Genomic DNA, 21289 nt, shown 5'->3' on the forward strand with positions numbered 1-21289 from the left:
TATCTATTATTATAGCTAATATTATTAGCTATTATTACAACTAATATTATCTAATATTATAAGCTATTATTATTATTTATTATTATAGCTAATATTATTAGCTATTATTATAACTAATATTAGCTAATATTGTGAGCTATTATTATTATCTATTATTATAGCTAATATAAGCTACATAGCTAATATAAACTATAATATATCAAGAACGCGTTGTAGTTTTGTCACAATGTATTAATTTTGTTACAATGTATTAACTTGTCCTGTAATTTCTTTTCTGGCCGCCTTCGAGATTCATAACTATATTTATTGCATGTCCGTATTCACTGCGATTGCTAAATATCGATGAGTGAAACATTTTATTTTTCTTCTAAAGAATTGTTAACGTGCACATTTTATAAATTCTGTTCGAAATCTTCAGTTACGACTTTGATCAAGCTTATTGTTTTTTTAACTATGTAATCGTTTACGAGATCAACGATTTCAAGAATGAAAATGCGCTGTGTATTTTCATCTCAACGAACGTATAAGAATAAAAATGAATTGTAAGCGATGATCACTTTGCGAGAAAATAAGTAGAAAGTAGGCGATTGTCCTACTCCAATTGCCCATTTAGAGGACTCTAAACACTTTGACGGTCGTATATTTTATTGCGTCTGTCGTTTAACACCTTTCCTAAATGCTCAGGTATTATTATATTTTGCTCAGGTATTAAAAACGCGTATAAAATGCATTACGGCAGAACCGAAGATAACGATATCATATGTATACTACGTGTCAGCGACCACTGACGAAGCCTAATCAAATGAGAGAGCATCGAATAGCGAATATCTCTGTAGCACAGATGGGCACTTTTTATTTGAAATAATGATAACAAGTGAAAACGACAAATACTTACCTCATATAAGATAACAATATTTGCAAATAATCTCGTCGTTACAAACGGTAATGCAAAATAACGAGTGATATATACGTTAACATGTACTTCTTTCACGTGGCAAACAATGTTTACAGTAAATCTAACATATAATATAATATAATATATTAATATAATATAATATAATATAATATAATATAATATAATATAATATAATATAATATAATATAATATAATATAATATAATATAATATAATATAATATAATATAATATAATATAATATAATATAATATGATATGATATGATATAATATAATATAATATGATATAATATAATATATAATATATTATATATATTATAGTATAATCATTAATATATTAAGATATTAATATATACTATATATTATATATTAATATACCAAATAATAACCATAATAACTATATAATGATAATAATGTAATAAATATAACAATGTCAAAACCGACAATAATGAACATAATTATTACAAGAAATTGTTGTTTGGTATGTTGCACTGCCACATCAAATAACAAAATTATTTGCAAGATAAATTATTCGAAAGCGATCTATTGGGTTGGCAACTAAGTAACTGCCGATTTGTGCAATGAAATAAAAAATTTTTCGATTTTCATAAAAAATGCATCCTGGAATACACGAGTATTCTGTCGTAAGAGTTCCGTTAACGCGTTAAAACACGGAGCTAATTTGTTATTTTTCCATTTAGGCGACACGTGACAATGTACAGCGAATTCTCTCGAATTGTCTCTCAGCTTGTGAAGAAAAATGGACAATTTTGGAACAATTAATCGAGCCTCGTGACTCGTTTTTACAGTTGTTAACGATCGGCAACTATTGGGTTGGCAACTAAGTAATTGCCGATTTGTTCAATGAAATAAAAAATTTTTTTTACTTGGAATGAAGTTTAATCTGTAATGTATTTTCCATTTTGTTCGATGACCTTTTGCCATCTCTCTGACAACTTGAAAATTCCACGCTCGTAGAAAGTCTGATTCTTTTCGGCCAAAAACTGAATTAAGTGAGATTTTACAGCGTCATCGTCATTAAAAGTTTTACCACAAAGGGAGTTGTCGAGGGATCGAAATAAGTTGTAATCCGATGGCGCGAGATCAGGGCTATATGGTGGGTGTAACATCAATTCCCAACCAATATCCATCAATGTTTGCCGAGTGGACAAAGACGTGTGCGGCTTAGCATTGTCCTGCTGGAAAATGGCACCTTTACGATTGACCAATTCTGGTCGCTTTTCCTTGACCGCTGCATTCAATTTGTCCAGTTGCTAACATTCACGGATAATAAAAAATATCATAATAATAATAATAATAATAATTTTATAATATAACATTTACGGATATCATAAAAATGGGAGTGAGAGACATCTATAACTGAAATCGGCAATTACTTAGTTGCCAACCCAATATTTGTCGAATATATTGATTATTTCAATTAATTATCTCAAACACAGTGATAGACCGAATAACAAATGAAATAAAAATTTTACGTAAACAATTATTTGAATTATATTTTATTTGAATAGTGCCCACCCTTTGCCACCCTTACCCTTTTTGTGGCAGTGTAGAACGATCTGCTTGGCCAAAGCAAAAGCGATCGGCACATTAATCGACAGATTCTCGATCACTTCGTCCAAACTGGTCGATTTCAAGATCAGATTCGCCGTCTGCGGCGCGCAGATGAACGTGAACGTCACGAAACACGTCGACCAGAACACGAAAGACGTGAATCGACGGGAACGATCCGAGGTCACCCTTGGTTCTGGCCACACGCCGAGCAGAGTCAAGTTGAACTGATTCCATCCCATCGCGAAATCCATATTTCCACGTTTCGATTGCTCGTCAAACTCGGCCGCGATCGTCTCGAGGAATAAACGTCGCTCGTAGTATATTAAATCGATTTTACTGTTCTCAATGCTCGAAACGATAATCAAGATTATTCCATTAATACAACAATGAACAATCCGTCAACGCTCGGGAAGCCATCCTGCTAAGACTATAAAACGACAACGACACTGTAGTATCCCACGATAGGAAATTAGCTATGCTTTATTTGAAAAATTCGTCTCATAGAAGGCAGCTCTCGGTGAACGTTTTATTAAATTCGAACGCAACGAAGAGGATCCTCCTTTTTTTTAAGTTTAAAACGTGTTCGAACGATTTCTACTATCTATCCGCGGTTTGTTACTGTCCAAGGATACTTCGTGAACTGAACTGCCGGATTGCGCGTAACCCGTTACCAGGGATGACCTTCATTACGCATTCGCGTGCCTCTCGCACGAAAACGTTTCCCCGATAGGAAGTTCTAATCGCCACAATCTGAAAGTTCGCCAGGAGGTCTACCCTGTTATTCGAAAACTCTTTCCGCACGGCCCGAAGGACGGAGAGATACATGCGCGTGGAACTAAAAGTTCGGTGGTCAGTTTTTGCCAGGGGAACTCTCGTTTGTCATCGCGCAGAGAGAGAGAGAGAGAGAGAGAGAGAGAGAGAGAGAGAGAGAGACCCGAGCCGATAGCTAACATTGTAAATGCGTGCGAGGGTTAGTGAACTTTTGTAAATAGCATCGTAGTGATTCAAACTACGGGACTCTGGGATCGCGTTCAACGGATGCGATCAGTCGTCGAAGCTCGACACTGTGACGAGTACCGACAGATAGCCCATCGCTGTTCTTAGGATCTGAAACGATGGGATCGGTGATTTCTCAAGCATCTGTTCCTTCGTAGTTCATCGCGAAATATCGGGTTGACTAATAAGTTCGTTCGCAATAGTGACGTTTGAAACTACATTGCTCCCTTTGAGCGATAAAATAACAGCTGGACGTATCAAATTAAGGATCGCCTAGGGATGCTCGCTTCTTCGGCATCAGTAAGTAGCCTTTGTTCGAGTTCAAAATGTTTAAATATTACTGGAATATTCGTTTTCATTTTACCTTGAAATCACGAACAATTATTTCAGCGAGAATGTTTTCATCGACACCGAATTTCACCGACGATGTTTATACAAATTGTCCTAAAATTATTGTACAAGCGAGAAATGAGGGATTCCTTAGGTCATTTTGAGTAACTTTTTCCTTTGCGAAAATGCGATCCGCGGCTTCGTTTACGAGTTATTAACGAAAAACAGTGACCAATGAGCGATCGCGCGAGGCTGGTGCCCCGCCCTCGCGACCACTGTCGCTGCGTTAGACGGCCGACGCGACGAGGCATTGGCTGCGGTCGCTCTACGATTGGTCCATGTTTTTCGTTAATAACTCGTGAACGACGCCTTGGAGAAAATTTTTGTAAAGGAAAAAGTTACTTCAAATCACTTCAGGAACCCCTAATTTCCCGCTTGTACAATAATTTCGGGACACCCTGTATTTATAAGAAATGCGAACAGACTTATTACTCAATTATTGTGATTGGGTGAGACTTACGGTGCTAAACATTTCCATGGAAAAGATACCGAATTTGCCTGCAGTCAGACAAAGTGGTCGCATAGATCTTAGCATGATGAATATAAGGCATTTGGCTTCTGGCGGTGCTACGTTGTACCAGTTGGTGTCGTAGGCAGCGATAGCCATGTTGCTACTCTGAAACATATTTCACCAACTCATCATCTATTCTACGAGTCCTTTTTTTTAACCTTTTAGGTACGGCTGAATTCTGCGCAAGACTATTTTTCTGGACGGCAGAGTCTGATACTGTATATTCTGTCTGTATATACAGGGTGTCCCAAAAATGTCTCGCAATCCGAAAGTGGCGGGTTCCTCGGGCCATTTGAAGCAACTTTTTCCTTTACAAAAATTTTCTCCGTGGCACCGTTAACGAGTTGTTAACGAGTTATTAACGAAAAACAGTGACCAATGAGAGGCGAGCTCGGCTGGCGCGAGGCGATCGAGCCAATGAGCGGAACTGGGCTTCGCGCGCTGATTGGCTGGGCCGCCTCGCGTCAGCCGTACTCGATTCTTATTGGTCACTGTTTTTCGTTAATAACTCGTTAACGGTGCCTCGGAGAACATTTTTGTAAAGGAAGAAGTTGCTTCAAATGATCCGAGGAACCCGCCATTTCCGGATTGCGAGACATTCTTGGGACACCCTGTAGACTGTTGTAAATTGATATGAAGACAAAAGAAGTGTGAAACAATGCATATGAAGACGATTATTTGCTTCAAACGATGAGCGAGTGAGCTACTAGAGCAAGCCACTATAGTGGCGCGTCGTCCAGAGAGATGACATCCGCGAAAGCCGCTATAGTGGCGCGTCGTGCCTAAAAGGTTAAATCTTAAATTATATCCACCAACCGCGGACGAATTTTTGATTTTTCGGTATGAAATAGCGGGCTGGTTTTATTTGTCACAGAGATGCGTTTTAAGAATTAGATTAAAAAAATGATATAAAAAGAGGAATAAACAAATTTTTAATCTTTTTAAATTTAGCTTTTTTTTACTTAATTTTACAATATATTTAGGAAGCGAATTCCACGCTGCCCGCGGTTGGAGGGGTCAAAAGATAATATATTTCAAGATCATTGAAATCTGCAAATTTCAAAAATCATTTGAAATCCTAAAAATCCCTTTTACAAAATCTGTTTTTCTTTTCTTTTTTAATTTCTAACGCATCAGAACATGATTCAAATTCGTTGCAAATAATTAAATACCGTTGAACATATTTTTTTTGCTTACAATTTGATTTTCTGACTCAGGTATAACGGTGGATAAATTTTTGTATCAATTCGACTATTTTGTGGTTTTCGGTCAAAACAATCGAAATAACGCAGTATATGTATAATTAAGGAGATCAAAGTAATTAGAGAAGGAACAGATAGCGATTATTAGAATTAATCAGCAATATACTTTTTTTGAAGTTTACTCAAAAACTGTGGATGAGAGACGGAGAGGAATGACTCTCGAAATCACGTTCAATGCGCCAGATCCGCCCAAATATTATCAAAACATACGAAAAAGTGAACATTTCTAGTGCGATTAGTATGAACGTAAGCATGAACGTATGCTAGGCACGAGTATATATAAATGAGCCGTTTATTTTGAAAGTGGTATAAGTCACTTTTTCAAAAAAATCGAGTTAATGGTAACACTAATTACAATTGAACGGTATCTTTCCATTTTAAAAAAATTTGCAATCAATAAGTTGAGAACTATTGAGATTTGTTCGAGAGAAGTTTTGCTAATTAACGGTATAACAAACATGTTTATTTTGAAAGTGGCGTGAATCGCTGTACTCAGGAAATTAATTGCGGGGCTTAGTGTAAAAGAAATAGGAACGTGTGATAAGTGTGTGTGAAGTATTGTTTTGAATTATTTTCAGTATTTTTAAGAAACTTGTGATCACTGGACTTATTTGTATAAGTGCGAAAGAATAGTGCAGTTTTGTAAATTATATTATAGTGATGTGGCGGCTACCTCCAGACCCGCCGGCAGATGGCTATAAAATGTTTTATAAACTAACTTTAGATGAAAAAGATGAATTTCTAACTTTGGATTTGTCACCAAAAAGAGGAAGACCTAGGCGTTATTCACAAATAGAAATGGATCCGTTATACGCTGGATCTCGTCCTGTTTCTTCAGCAAAATACAAAGACATGATGGACTTGCTTACTTATATACCCCCAATATACCACAGTTATTTAAAAAATTTGAAACAAAACACGATTTCCGAGGACTTGATCACTCCTATCGATGACGAAAATTAAATTGAACTGATGTATTTTCATATAAATTACTTATACTTATGTTTCAAAATGTACTAATTATTTTTGTATTTTATGAATATTAAAATAAAAAATACTTAAATCAAACCTTTATATTAAATATGTTCATGATATAAATTATTATTATATATATAATTTATTCAACAATTTTAGTAAATCACTGTCCTTTCAAAACATCACTTCGGTAAAATACGTCGGACAAAATTAATATATGTCAGTCATTTTTCTAAACTATTTATTTTGAATGTGGCTCAAGTCACTTTACCGTAATGAAAAGTGGTGATTTTTTAATGTTTATACGAAATTATTTATACTGAGAAAAATATCACTATCCTTAGATAACAAATACAAGTAAATCTTCTCGAAAGTTAGCATCCATATTTTTAAACGTGTTAAAATGCAAACCCTTAAATATATCGACTTAAAAACAAAGTGACTTATGCCACTTTCAAAATAAACGGCTCAAATATAGAAAACATAAAAATGCAGAAATATAGAAAAACTCACTTGGACACGAAGTAATTCACCCACGTAACAATAAACGTACATATGCACTATAATAAACGATATGAAAAGCACGAAAAACAGCATTTGAAAGTTTAGCATGCCATCGTTGCTTTTAAGTATCACCTGCAAGCCCAGATCGAACGTGCACAATTAGAATCATTCGACTTGTCTCAATCGAAGTAACTTACATTGAAGAATAGAAATCCTTGGAAACATATTTCGACGGTACTGAGTAGCATCTGCACGAATAGCAGCAAGCTAAAGCATCCGTCAATTCTGCCGGCAACCCTTTGGTAAAAAAGAATGATTATTATTATTATTATTATTATTATAAATAACAATTTCCTAATTTTACGTTGTTACCTTATTACTATAATAATGGAATTAATTGGCTGTTCAACGTCATCGATGACTTTCGTTACTTCTTTCATAGGACCATAAACAGTTTACATTCGAAATTGTTGACAATTTATTGAATAAAAATTTCTTTTACTTGAATCGTCGTCCATGAAGTGACAAAGACCACAAATTGCAATAATAAAAATTTCAGAAATGGTTATCCCACAACAAAAAGTCACAGCCAGAAAGTGCGTTCAGAATCGCAAATTTTCATATGAAATTTTTAACTTTAACTTCGTTAAACGAATTTACTTTAATTTCGTGGAATTTCTAAGGCTGGTTAGGTGGCAGTCGAAATGTTAATGCGAGCCGTGATCAGCCACTTAACACTAGATTTACGGAATCTTTATTTACGAAATTTTTTATTTACGGAATTTTTTCATTTACGATTATTCATACCGTAAAGGCACGTTTATGTGTGAGCTATTTATTCAATTTACAGTAATGTCTCTCTAATTGACGCCCAGATTGCGCACAAAAATGGACAATTTGTGAAGAGGAGATACGATTATTCGAGCCTAGCGGTTTATTTTTATAATTATAAATCGTCCACAATTATAAAAACGAGCCGCAAGGCTCGAAAAATCGTATCTCATCTTCCCAAATTATCCATTCTAGTGGACAATCCGAGCGTCAGTAAGGGAGACATTACTGTACAGGGTGTCCCAGGTTTTAATGTTCAAACTTTGTCAGTATATTCTATGGCACAAAGTAAGAAAAAAATGTTATGTAAACATAGGTCATACAGAGCTTTATTAAGAAGTTATAACAAAAATTCAGAATAGGAATAGTAATCAACTAAAAGAAAAATAAAAAATAAAAAAAATCTTCGATCGACGTCAATCATGTATTGTCAACAACGGTTATTAATACATTTCGAAATGTATTAATAAACACAGCTTACATAAACACACGGCATGTGCTGATCTATTCAAGCCAATGCTCGCAGTAACAGCAAGTTGATTATTACTATTCCTATCTTGAATTTTTGTTATAACTTCTTAATAAAGCTCTGTATGACCTATGTTTACATAACATTTTTTTCTTACTTTGTGCCATAGAATACGCTAACAAAGTTTGAACATTAAAACCTGGGACACCCTGTATATGTTACTTACGGCAAACGTTACAATAACACTTGTTACAAAATCCGAATAAATCTCTTATTGTTACTATTGTAAACTGATATAAAACAGCTGTTCTTTGTGCTCCGTAAATCTAACGTTAATTTAGATACTATTAATCTGTTGTTCACCAGTTCAAGTGCTCGTGTCGCTTCACTATAGAAGCCAGTTCCTCCCGGATGTCGCTGGATTTTCTGATCCCGTTTCGGCCATCCATCAGCTTTGCCAGCCTCTTGTTCAGATTCGTGAACTGGCCGCACGTGTGCAACACGAGGGTGGCTATGAAAATGTCAACGGCAGTGTACGGAATGAGAGCGCAGTAGGCAGCGATTACTTGGCCCACGTTTGCGGCCACCCTAAACGGCGTTCGTCGCATGTCGAACGGATAGTAGGCCGGATAGATGGTCAAATGGTCTTCTTGCACCGCGTTTACGTCGCACGTGGCTATCGCGAACGACCGAGTGCCGACGTATGCGACTAGCATTGATTGTGTCAAAACGGTGCACCAGATAGATAAATTTTTGCAGAGCTTAGCGCTGTCCACCATCGTCTTTCTTTCATCCTCGGTCTTCGGAGCGTGCCAGTCGTCGTAAAATGATTTAATAAGCGGTTGAAGATCTGCGAAAACGTATCAAGGAACGCCTGGTTATTATAAACAATAAGATTCGGCGGTTGTGGATACGAAATGGAAGAGACGGGGGGAAAAAGACGAGCATTTCGTCTTAGGCTTGCCAAAAGACTCGCCAGTAAGGCTTTCTGGTAGACCGTGACTTAGGCGCAAGGATGTTATAAGGTTATTTTTTATAAGTGCACACAGAGTGTTTCTCTTGAATCGGTCGTCTAGATTATTTCTGTTACTATTAACCCTTAGCACTCCGAACCATTCTGGACGTTGGCTATCAGCTACTCAGCGCCACTTTTCGGCAGAAACGGGCATTTACAGACCCTCGTATTATTTAGTATGGTTTTGGAACTAACTAACATATAATGATATTGGACTTATATGAATTGGTTGAAATCGAGAAATTTGAAAAAAATTCAATATTTTATTTTTTATAATTTTGTTATCGTTTGTTTTATAATTTTGTTTCGTTGTTGTAATCGCTATCTATGCGAACTCTTTCTCTCGTCGCCTTGTTGCTTGGACGATATCACTATCGCTGCTATCAAAACGATAGACTAACTGTAGAAGAAAACCTTCTACAGTTAGTCTTTCTAACATATCTGTATAAACGTCTATCTGGAGCTCATCTTCATTACTACTTGTGTCATGAAACTCATTCGTGTTTGAACGTTTTGCCATTGTTCTAATAAAAAGTATGAATAAATACATAGGTTGAAAATTTCTAATTGTTATTACTAACTCACAAGATGATATTTGCTAAAAAAAACTTTTACCAAACAATTTATTTACCAAGAGAAGAATCACTTTTCCGATTTTCTCACTCGTTAGATCTATCTATACCGCTCGACGCTTCAAACCAGACTGAGTTCAGCTTTGAAAATCTTTTCCTCCAGATTTTATGTTTATAAATCTCACTATACAGTGCGTGCTATGTTCGCGTACCGATCTTTCTTCTACAAATTTGCCTTATCGCTCTTTTCAAGTGGCGCCTTTGAAGTGCTCGGACCGTCGTGAGCACGCCTCTCACGTTCTCGTCAAAACTTATATCTTAGTAAAACATATCTTAATAATTTTACTATATTTTGATTTGATTTCTTGTGACATTTCAAGAGAAAACTTCAGGGAAACATGCGTGTCTCAAAAAGTTGCGCTGAAATAACTGAATTCCCCGTAATCACTAATAAACTTGAATGTCCCACGAGAGGGGACATCCGAGTGACATGCTAGAATTACGATGTCCCACGAGAGGGGACAGCGGAGTGCAAAGGGTTAAAGGCGCAGAAAAGTGGCAAAGACGGTGCCAGCTTAAGGTGCATCGATGGCGATAAGAAAAAGTTCTCCCACGATCATACTGATGGTTTTTACATAGTGGTTTTACACAGTTTGGAAAATGAGAGCGTCTCGTTTTTATAATTGTTGACGATCGAGAAGACGAGAAATCGAGCCGCTAGGCTCGAATAATTGCATCTTCTCTTCCAAAGTTGTCCATTTTTGTGCTCAATTTAAGCGCGAATTGGGGAGAATTTTCTGTGTACCAAACGAAAAGCTTCAAAACCACAGGAGTAGGGATGAAATCGATTCACTTTTCCATCTTACACCGTGATCACACCGTAGACTTACCTTTTCGATAATACCAGACGAAAAGTAATTTAATGGCCGAATTATATGCTGGTATGTTGGCCAGCGACAAGATCGACGTGATCTGACTGAGGTCGTTGTTCACCATAAACAGATCCACGCTTTGCCATATGGTGGCAAAGATCATTATAAACAAGACGGACGCGAATGCACGAAGATCTGCTATACGTTCGTGCAGCATCGCCGGCTCCGGCCAGATGCCAACTATACGCAGATTGAAACGATTCCACCCAATCGCGTCTCTTAAATCTATGGAAATATCGGAGAGCATTATTAAAGAACACATTCGTTGATCGAATTACGTTTCTTTGAGTTCGTTATAAATACCTGAAAGTAGATACATATCATCTTTCAGCGAGATGACAAACTGAATAAATGTAATGTGTACTGCAATCTCGAAAAGCAATGGCAATTTGTATGTAAATGAATACAGAGTGTCCCGAAAATGTCTCGCGATCCGGAAATGGGCGATTCTAGAGGTCATTTGGAGCAACTTTTTCCTTAGCGAAAATGCAATCCGCGGCTTCGTTTGCGAGTTATTAACGAAAAACGGTGACCAATCGGAGAGCGAGTGCGGTCGGCGCTCCCGCCCTTGCGGACAATGCCGCGTCGCGTCGGCCATCTAGCAGCGACAGTGGTCGAGAGGGCGGGGCGTCAGCCGTACGCGATTTCCCATTGGTCACTGTTTTTCGTCAATAACTCGTAAACGAAGCCGCGGATTGCATTTTCGCTGAGGAAAAAGTTGCTTCAAATGACCCTAGGTACCTCTTATTTCCAGATTGCGAGACATTTCTGGGACACCCTGCACAATTACGTTATTTTATGATACGAAAGAAAGTCGAAACTGTGTAAAACGATTTTCTTTTTTAAATTCATGGTGTTCTAAATACGCCTTCTTTGCCTACTATTTTTGAAAAATATTTACTGGATTACACCTAGTGGAATTCCTTCGGGTTTGTTTATATAAATGGTATAAATAAATTTTATATTCATAACTATCATGCAAATAAATGAAACTGTTGCATTGTTTTTTTGAGATCACCTTGTTAAGAATAAAATGCTACAATTGATTTGTCATTTGATGATTATGATTTTCAACGTTAAAAAAGATATGTTTGTCCGACGGTATTTCAACGTGTATAGTTCAACAAATCTTTTTACACAGTTTTCCAAGTTATTTTCACAGTTATACGATAAAACGATGCAACTTCTTCTCACAACGTTCGCCGTTCTTAAAATATTTCGGGATGAAGGAAATGTTGGAATTTTCTCGAGTCTCCACCGGTGTGCGAAGTTTCATAATTTTGGTACTTGACGGATCATCGAACGTCGTTGCACATATTTTTCGAAATTTCGTTCGGAATTCAAAAAATGTTTCGCTGAGTACGCTAAATGTCGAAATATCGTCGTGTCGCCGAGAAAGCTAGAAATTCAACTACATACCCCGTTCGAAATCCATCGACACTACTCCCGCGAAGACTATGCGACGAAATGACCGCCACGGAATTTCAGAGCCTTTTGGTAAGCGCGGCTCGTTCGAAGGACGCATGCTCGTTTTTCTCTTTTTGTAAGAAAGTCGGTTACCACCCCCTTGAATAAGCGTACGAAGTCAAATAGGAGGGAGCTTCTCACGTAGTTCGATAGTTTCCTTCTATCGTGATGATAAAAAATTACCAATCGATTGTAACTTCGCCTGCAATGGCTCTTAACTTCGTCGATTATTGAAGACACCCCGAAACTTTCGGAGAAGTGCACTCTCCTATGCATGCATTTAATTGATAGACGTAACTTGGAACGGTCGCGGAGAAGAAATGCTATCAGAAGTTCTCAAAGTCGCGATGTACGTTTACGAAATGTGCGTTTCAGTTCTTACGCTGACATTGCGAGCAGCTAGACTGTTCCAAGATCATCGTAAAAGCCGCAATTACTGGGAAAATGTGCTGTATTTCGAATTAACTGAAACGTTGATTAAAATTTCTTAAATGCAGGTGAATAGTTATAACGATACAGAGTGCTCTATTTTAATCTATGCATACAACCATCTTCGTAACTGTTCGTTTTTTTCGAGAAGAAATAGAATTTGTTTTGTTACAAGAGGACATAATTTATTGCACACACAAGATACAAGGGAGCTTATGCAACCGAAAATTGAACAAATTTGGAAACAGTGAGTAAATCATGACGTTAACGATGCAATCTTATCTTCTGCCGGTTACAATTATATGAAATACATAAGTGTTTATGTATTCACACGAAAAATATCAAAACACTTGTTGGAAATCAATTAAGGGTTACTTATCCTTATGCATTAATCTTTCATTGCCAGTAAAACCGACAGATATCCGGCGGAAGTTTTTAAAACCTAGAAGAAAATTTACATTCCTGTAACTCTTTCAATATCTTAATATTAGGACTTAATTAAGACTTGATATTAGGACAGCGAAACATTAATAATATTAGGACTACTGAAAAGTACTATCTATTTTTTAAAAAATAAACTTCTGTACACAAAATTCATAAGAAAATTTCATTCATAAAAAATGTTACACTACTTCATTTTTTGTTATCAGAAATGTGACGCTTGCACGATCTCTAAAATGGAATAAAACGATGAATTTCTGTGAAGCATTGATTTTTAAACAAGGCAGATCTTTTCGATATACTTAATGTAAATAGTACATGTAACGTCGTAAATTATAACAGTATTTATTTGTATCGCTTTGTTGGTAACTCACATAATTAAAAAGTTCTAAGGAGAAAGGACTAAATTTTCCAGCAGTTAGCTTTAACGACACTCCTGCCCGATGTATTATAATAATCATCATAGCTGCTTGTTTCGGCGGTAGATCGTACCAGATACTATCGTACGCTGACTGAGCAATTCCGGTACTCTAGAAATTAGAAAAATGTTATTCTGTAGTATAATATAATAACAGCAAAATTTTATTCGAACGCTCGCGATTAGAAGTTTAAAATTTAGAACATATGCATTAACTACTTTTATGTACACAGGATGTCTCAAAAGTCACTTGCAATCGGGAAAAGGGGTTCCTGAGGTCGTTCGAAGTATCTTTTTCCTTTACAAAAATTTTCTCCGAGGCGTCGTTCACGAGTTATTAACGAAAAACACTGACCAATCGTAGAGCGAGCGCGGCCAGCGCTCCGCCCATTTGACCAATGCTCGTCGCGTCGGCCGTCTAACGCAGCAGCAGTGGTCACGAGGGCGAGGCGTCAGCCGCACGCGATCTCTCATTGGTCACTGTTTTTCGTTAATAACTCCTAAACGAAGCCGCGGATTGCATTTTCGCTAAGGAAAAAGTTACTTGAAATGACCTTAGGAATGCTTCATTCCCCGATTGCGAGCGACTTTTGGGACACCCCGTACAAAATATTTCATTCTTATTATCTTCGTTATTATCTTTGTTCACTTGTACAGCAATTGAAATCAATAACCTGGTTACTTACTTCTCGAACGAGCATCTCACCCACGAAGCAGTAAGTGAAAAAATGTAGCATCGTGGATATCACGTGCATAAAACAAAAGACCATTACGTAGATAGGTACTCTCTCCTCCTCGTGGTCGATAGACTAAAAGAAAACCATGTAACTAACGTTTTCATGTTTTCAGGAAAAAATAATTAATATTTATTGGGTTGGCAACTAAGTAATTGCCGATTTGTTCAATGAAGTAAACAATTTTTTTTTACTTGGAACGAAGTTTAATCTGTAATGTATTTTCCATTTTGTTCGATGACCTTTTGTCATCTCTCTGACAACTTGAAAATTCCACGCTCGTAGAAAGCCGGATCCTTTTCGGCCAAAAACTGAGTTAAGTGAGATTTTACAGCGTCATCGTCATTAAAAGTTTTACCACGAAGGGAGTTGTCCAAGGATCGAAATAAGTGGTAATCCGATGGCGCGAGATCAGGGCTATATGGTGGGTGTAACATCAATTCCCAACCAATATCCATCAATTTTTGCCGAGTGGACAAAGACGTGTGCGGCCTAGCATTGTCCTGCTGGAAAATGACACCTTTACGATTGACCAATTCTGATCGTTTTTCCTCGACCGCTGCATTCAATTTGTCCAGTTGCTCACATTCACGGATAATAAAAAATAACATAATAATAATAATAATTTTATAATATAACATTTACGGATATCATAAAAATGGGAGTGAGAGACATCTATAACTGAAATCGGCAATTACTTAGTTGCCAACCCAATAGATTCCATAGACGCACACTTATCAAACGATATCCAGTCATACACAACATCACCGTGCACATCATGGTTTGCACGAGCAGCATCACGTTAAAGCATTCTTCTAGTATCACGGCCAACCTTGAATGCAAAATATCAAAGTCAAATATCTTTTTTCACCAGTTTAACACATCTACTCCAAATGTTTTCGGCCGAGCTGCGAGCCAGTTCGGTCAATTCGGAGCCACGCTATAAACATTGTTATTTGATTGTCTAATTTCTGATAATATTGTTTTTTAGGGCACTGAACACGTGGTAATTTGATTGCTTAAATTTTTGTTATGGTCTCAAATATATCATTTCCTTACTATTTTTGTCATTTAGACCAATCGCAATTTCTACAAACATTTTTTTCCTCAATTGTCTGGTAGATTAGACCTTCTAACATCTCGACAAAATTTATATAGGTCGTTTGTCTAATTGTAAAATTGTTACTTCTTGCATAATTCCTTTTGCTGTGAACACAGGTGGGAACACGTCCCCCGCTTCCCAAAGTTGGAATCTAGTATCCAAACCTGGAAACCATAGTCATATAACAGGATGTTCCTAAATTATTGTTTGAGGGGTTCCTAATGTCATTTGAAGTAACTTTTTCCTTTGCGAAAAAGCAATCCGCGGCTTCGTTTACAAGTTATTAACGAAAAACCGTGATGCCCCGCCCACGTGACCACCGCCGCCGCGTTAGACGGCTGGCGCGACGAGGCATTGGCCGAAAGGGCGGGGCACTGGCCACACTCGCTCTACGATTGGTCAGCGTTTTTCGTTAATAACTCGTAAGCGAAGCTTCGAAGAACATTTTTGTAAAGGAAAAAATTGCTTCAAACGATCTTAGGAACTCATTTCCCGCTTGTACAATAATTTTGGGACGCTCTGTACATATTTGACGCGATCGTTTCTTATGATACAAACGAATGAAATATACACTGAACCACAATATTGCAATAAAGACACGGTCCAGGGGCTACGTTGGATTCGAACGTTGCCATGACCGTGTTAAAAATACATGAAAGAAATATTACGAATATTAATTAATTATATTATATTAATATAATATATTATATTATTTAACGAATATTACAAACCTCGACAGCTCATTGTGCCTGTGCACGACGTAGACGAGCCTTTCCTTGAATTTCGCTTGATGGTTTCTGTTGGCCAGGTCCTCCAGAGCGTTCCTGAGAATGGATAATTGTCCGCACAAGTGTAGCACGAGGATAGCAAGCAACGTGTCGAAGCTGGAGTAGCAAAGTGCCATCGATCCGGAGCCTATGAACTGACCCAGCCAGCTGATCTGCAAGTTCGGACTCTTTCCGGTGTCGTAAGGAAAGATCGACGGGTGTAGAAGCCCCTTCAAATCGGCTTTCGAAGAGTCCTGGATGCTGCTCATCACTTGCAGGACCACGAACGCGAAGTACATCGTGTAGGCGAAACTCGACAAGACGATGGATATCGAACGACTTATCTCTGCGTTCTTCAACATTAATTGACGGTCCGATTTCGATAGCGGTCCGGACCAGTTGTCCACTATTTCGCGAACTAACAGTGCCAATTCTAAAATGATAACAGCTCTACAACTTACTTGAATCAAGCAAGTTATCGAATATAGTTATCTTCACGAAGGGCTTGAATAACAAGTTACGTAAATATACAGGGTGTCCCAGGTTTTAATGTTCAAACTTTGTTAGTGTATTCTATGGCACAAAGTAAGAAAAAAATGTTGTGTAAACACAGGTCATACAGAGCTTTATTAAGAAGTTGTAACAAAAATTCAGGATAGGAATAGTAATCAACTTGCTGTTACTGCGAGCATTGGCTTGAATAGATCAGCACATGCCGTGTGTTTATGTAAGCTGTGTTTATTAATACATTTCGAAATGTATTAATAACCGTTGTTGACAATACATGATTGACGTCGATCGAAGATTTTTTTTTTATTTTTTATTTTATTTTTAGTTGATTACTATTCCTATTCTGAATTTTTGTTACAACTTCTTAATAGAGCTCTATATGACCTATGTTTACGTAACATTTTTTTCTTACTTTGTGCCATAGAATATACTGACAAAGTTTGAACATTAAAACCTGGGACACCCTGTAGAATTGTCTCCATTGTGAGCTTCGCATGGACCATATTTATGCAGGGTATTAAAATTATATTTATTCAGGGTTTTAAAAATTGTCGAGTTGTCAAGCTTCCCTTGTCAGTTTAATCCATTGCTACGCTGCTAATTGTAGCCGAAATTTTTAGATGATCTTTTAGGTGATTTTCTGGGTATTTATTTCGAGATATAACTTTTTAAAAATTCAATAAGGATTTTTAATAAACGAAGTGGTACTCTCGAATTTGACTATAATACTTTCCTCTATTAATAAAGGTAATTACTAAAATCGTAATTGATCATTACGTAAAAGTTATCAAATAATATGTATAATATATAATAATCAAATAATAATATATTATATTATATTATTATTATATATAATAATCAAATTATAATACATTATATATAATATATAATAATCAAATAATAATATATATTGTTTAAATAAGAGCAGATTTTTGAGTTTGGGATCCCTCTAAATATAGGGGTGGGGGGGGGGGAATACTATATTTAGTATAATATATTATTATTTGATTACTTACTATTAATACTATATTTAGTATTCCCCCCCCCCTATATTTAGAGGGATCCCAAACTCAAAAATCTGCTCTTATTTAAACAATATATATTATTATTTGATTATTATATATCAAATATATTATTTGATAACTTTTACGTAATGATTAATTACAATTTTAGTAATTACCTAAAAGTTATCAAATAATAAATATTATTGTCTAAAAGTTACGAAATAATGAATTTGGAAAATAAATTAAGATTTTAAATTGAAGCATTTAAAGATAAGTCTCGCTTTTATCCAAAGCTAACAGAAGAAAAAAAATTGAAAAATCTAACATTAATCTGCATTAATCTCCGTCAAAATGTCAAGGCAATTTGCAACGCCTAATTTAGAGCATTATTTAAATTCATTAGAGAGAACAGTTTGGCAAATAAACTTTCGGTTACCCCTCCTGTGATAACGCAGGGCGACGTGCTTCGACAAAGCGAACATAATGGGCACGTTGATCGACAGATTCTCGATCACCTCGTCGAGATTCGTCGACCTTAAGACCAGATAGGCCATTTGAGGCGCGGTGACGAACATCACCGTCACGAAGACCGTCGACCAGAACACGAGTGACGATATTTGCTGCGAATGCTCTGACCTCGGCTCTGGCCACACGCCCAGTAGTATTAAATTGTATTTGGTCCATCCCATTGCATAATCCATTGTAACATTCAAATCGACGTCGATCGATGGACACGTTTCAATGATTTCGTCCCATTGCGATCGCGAATGTTGATTTCCAAACGCAAAATATTCGCAATGTTGCTAGTGGATTTTACGAAGCTCCCGATCAGAGGCAACAATTTGATACTCTAGAATCCATAAATACTGTGATTAGATACGCTGTTTGAGCTTGGATAAGTATCGGATTGGTGCGTATAAAATTTCGGATTTTTTCGGAGAGTAAGAAGAATGGTGTTCATATTGTCAATTACAGTAAGCTGCGACATTGTTGCCAAGTTTATATCCAGGCGAATAAAGAAATTAGACGAATATACCATGTTTGCCAAAAATTACTTTAAAAGCCGCACAAATGCACGATTTTAGCAAATTATTCTCCAGAAAACTCTCCGATAAACTCTCGCGATAAGCGCGTTACGTTAACATGAAAATAAAAATAAGCGCATTATGCGAGAAACAAGAGAATGACGAGATCAGTAAAAAGAAGCTTTCGCGAATAAACGAAATCTGACATTTCACGTGCACCGACCTAATAATAATACTAAATTCGAACCAATAATCTCACAAGTCTCTCGTAAGATTCTTCTTCGCTTCGTTCTCCAGATTAATTCCAGGAACTCAGAACTCGCGCAAGTTGCCGTTGAATTCGACCATAATCGAAAGGATTCTCTATCGCTGAGATTCTCCTGGGAGCCCCGGAATTTTACGAAGGATTTCCCGGTGCGCGTACAGATTACACGAATGCTCGCAGACCGAGGATGTTTCGACAACTAGAGTGCCGGATTGCGCGCAACCCGTTACCAAACAGGAGCTTCATTACGCATTCGTTCTCTCGCACGAAAACGTTTCCCGATGGGAAGTTCTGATAGCGACAGTCTGGAAGTTCGCGGGGGTAAGCTACCCTGCAATTCGAACTCTTTTCGTCCGTCCGGCGTGCCCGAAATACTAGTCTAGAACGTGAAAGTCTGGAAACAATAACTGCGAAACTTAGTACGCGATGACCAAGAGATTGCATCGGTATAAATACGCACAGTTTTCGACGATTTGCGTTCGCCTAACCATTTAACTACGGCTGGTGCCGCTGGAAAACGAAACGAAAATTTTATGAGCCGCGACTCTCCTTGACACGTGATTTCAAGGTTTTTTTTACTGTGTTGTGTAGACTCTGCCGACGATTCCATTGGCTCTCTTTAGGTTATTTTGTGTTACTTTGGGACTAGTTATTAACCCTTTGGAAGAGACAATGAAATTATTCGAGCCTTACGGCTCGATTTCTCGTCTTCTCGATTGTCAACAATTATAAAAACGAGACGCTCTCATTTTCCAAACTGTGTAAAAACTATGTAAAAACTGTGTAAAAACTATCACTATGATCGTCGGAGAACTTTTTCCTATCGGCATCGATGCACCTTAACCCGAGAAAGATAACCTACGTCGCAGAGGCGCCTGCGAAGACTGTTGATTTTTGTTAATTTTTCATAGAGGTCTAGTGATTTAAGTTTAAAATTACTTAAAATATAAAAAAATATAATATAAATGCATTTTATTTTTACAATAATGCCAAACCTTTAAAATGACTAGATTAACTTAAATAAATATCCATTGTTAGTATAAAATTGACGCCTTAGAAAAGCATGCGCCTCTAAAGCGTATGGTTATCTTTTACGTACGTTGTCATATGGTTATCTTTCTAGGGTTAAGATGACACCGTCTTTGTCACTTTCCTGCGCCTTTAACCCTTTGCACTCCGCTGTCCCCTCTCGTGGGACATCGTAATTCTAGCATGTCACTCGGATGTCCCCTCTCGTGGGACATTCAAGTTTATTAGTGATTACGGGGAATTGAGTTATTTCAGCGCAACTTTTTGAGACACGCATGTTTCCCTGAAGTTTTCTCTTGAAATGTCACAAGAAATCAAATCAAAATATAGTAAAATTACTAAGGTATATACAAGAAATGTCAGCGGGTTTTGACGAGAACGTGAGAGGCGTGCTCACGACGGTCCGAGCACTTCGAAGGCGCCACTTGAAAAGAGCGATAAGGCAAGTTTGTAGAAGAAAAATCGGTATGCGAACATAGCACGCACTGTATAGTGAGATTTATAATCATAAAACCTGGAGGAAAAGATTTTCAAAGCTGAACTCGGTCTGGTTTGAAGCGTCGAGCGGTATAGATAGATCTAACGAGCGAGAAAATCGGAAAAGTGATTCTTCTCTTGGTAAATAAATTGTTTGGTAAAAGTTTGTTTGGTAAATATCATCTTGTGAGTTAGTAATAACAATTAGAAATTTTCAACCTATGTATTTATTCATATTTTTTATTGGAACAATGGCAAAACGTTCAAACACGAATGAGTCTCATGACACAAGTAGTAGCGAAGATGAGCTCCAGATAGACGTTTATACAGATATGTTAGAAAGACTAACTGTAGAAGGTTTTCTTCTACAGTTAGTCTATCGTTTTGATAGCAGTGATAGTGAAATACAATAATTTCTCTCTAATTTGCGCTCAGATTGGACAATTTTGGAAGGGGAGATACGATTATTCGAGCCTTGTGGCACGTTTTTATAGTTGTTGACAATCGGTAACTATTAAAACATAAATATATATAATAATCGTATATATTAATTATTAATATATAGAGTAATCGTACTCTATATTAATAATAATTATATAATAATAATAATAATATAGTAATAATTATTATGTAGTAATATTAATTATTAATGTATAGAATAATCGTATCCACTC

At 36.9% G+C, this 21289-nt stretch overlaps 2 protein-coding genes across 2 annotated transcripts in view; both read right to left on the bottom strand.

Annotated features, from left to right (window-relative positions):
- Window positions 1-3523, bottom strand: part of Or115 (odorant receptor 115) — a 15632-nt gene extending 12109 nt beyond the window's left edge. Inside the window, 1 exon segment of the mRNA XM_076527445.1 lies at window positions 2471-3523. Within this exon segment, the coding sequence (XP_076383560.1) occupies window positions 2471-2741 (271 nt within the window). The 5' untranslated portion in view covers window positions 2742-3523.
- On the bottom strand, window positions 3456-20585 carry LOC117224748 (uncharacterized). The gene is made up of 13 exons (XM_076527446.1): window positions 19092-20585; window positions 18256-18669; window positions 16270-16738; window positions 15169-15268; window positions 14389-14511; window positions 13659-13814; window positions 12367-12523; window positions 10906-11172; window positions 8792-9278; window positions 7326-7425; window positions 7138-7260; window positions 4337-4492; window positions 3456-3597 (listed from the first exon to the last, which is right to left on the bottom strand). The coding sequence occupies exons 2-13, from the start codon at window positions 18518-18520 to the stop codon at window positions 3535-3537; spliced, it is 2466 nt and encodes an 821-aa protein (XP_076383561.1). The 5' UTR covers window positions 18521-18669; window positions 19092-20585; the 3' UTR covers window positions 3456-3534.
- Window positions 20586-21289: the final 704 nt, after the last annotated feature.

The sequence above is a fragment of the Megalopta genalis genome, unplaced genomic scaffold (assembly GCF_051020955.1).
Source record: "Megalopta genalis isolate 19385.01 unplaced genomic scaffold, iyMegGena1_principal scaffold0020, whole genome shotgun sequence".
Lineage (NCBI taxonomy): Eukaryota > Metazoa > Arthropoda > Insecta > Hymenoptera > Halictidae > Megalopta > Megalopta genalis.

Excerpts from the sequence above, each read along its gene's own strand:
- LOC117224748 (XM_076527446.1), bottom strand. The coding sequence starts at position 18,520 with ATGGATTATGCAATGGGATGGACCAAATACAATTTAATACTACTGGGC. Across the intron at positions 16,739-18,255 it reads CCTGCGTTATCACAGGAGGG|AATTGGCACTGTTAGTTCGC; the intron begins GTAACCGAAAGT and ends TTATCATTTTAG. Across the intron at positions 4,493-7,137 it reads GTGAATTACTTCGTGTCCAA|AGTAGCAACATGGCTATCGC; the intron begins GTGAGTTTTTCT and ends AATATGTTTCAG.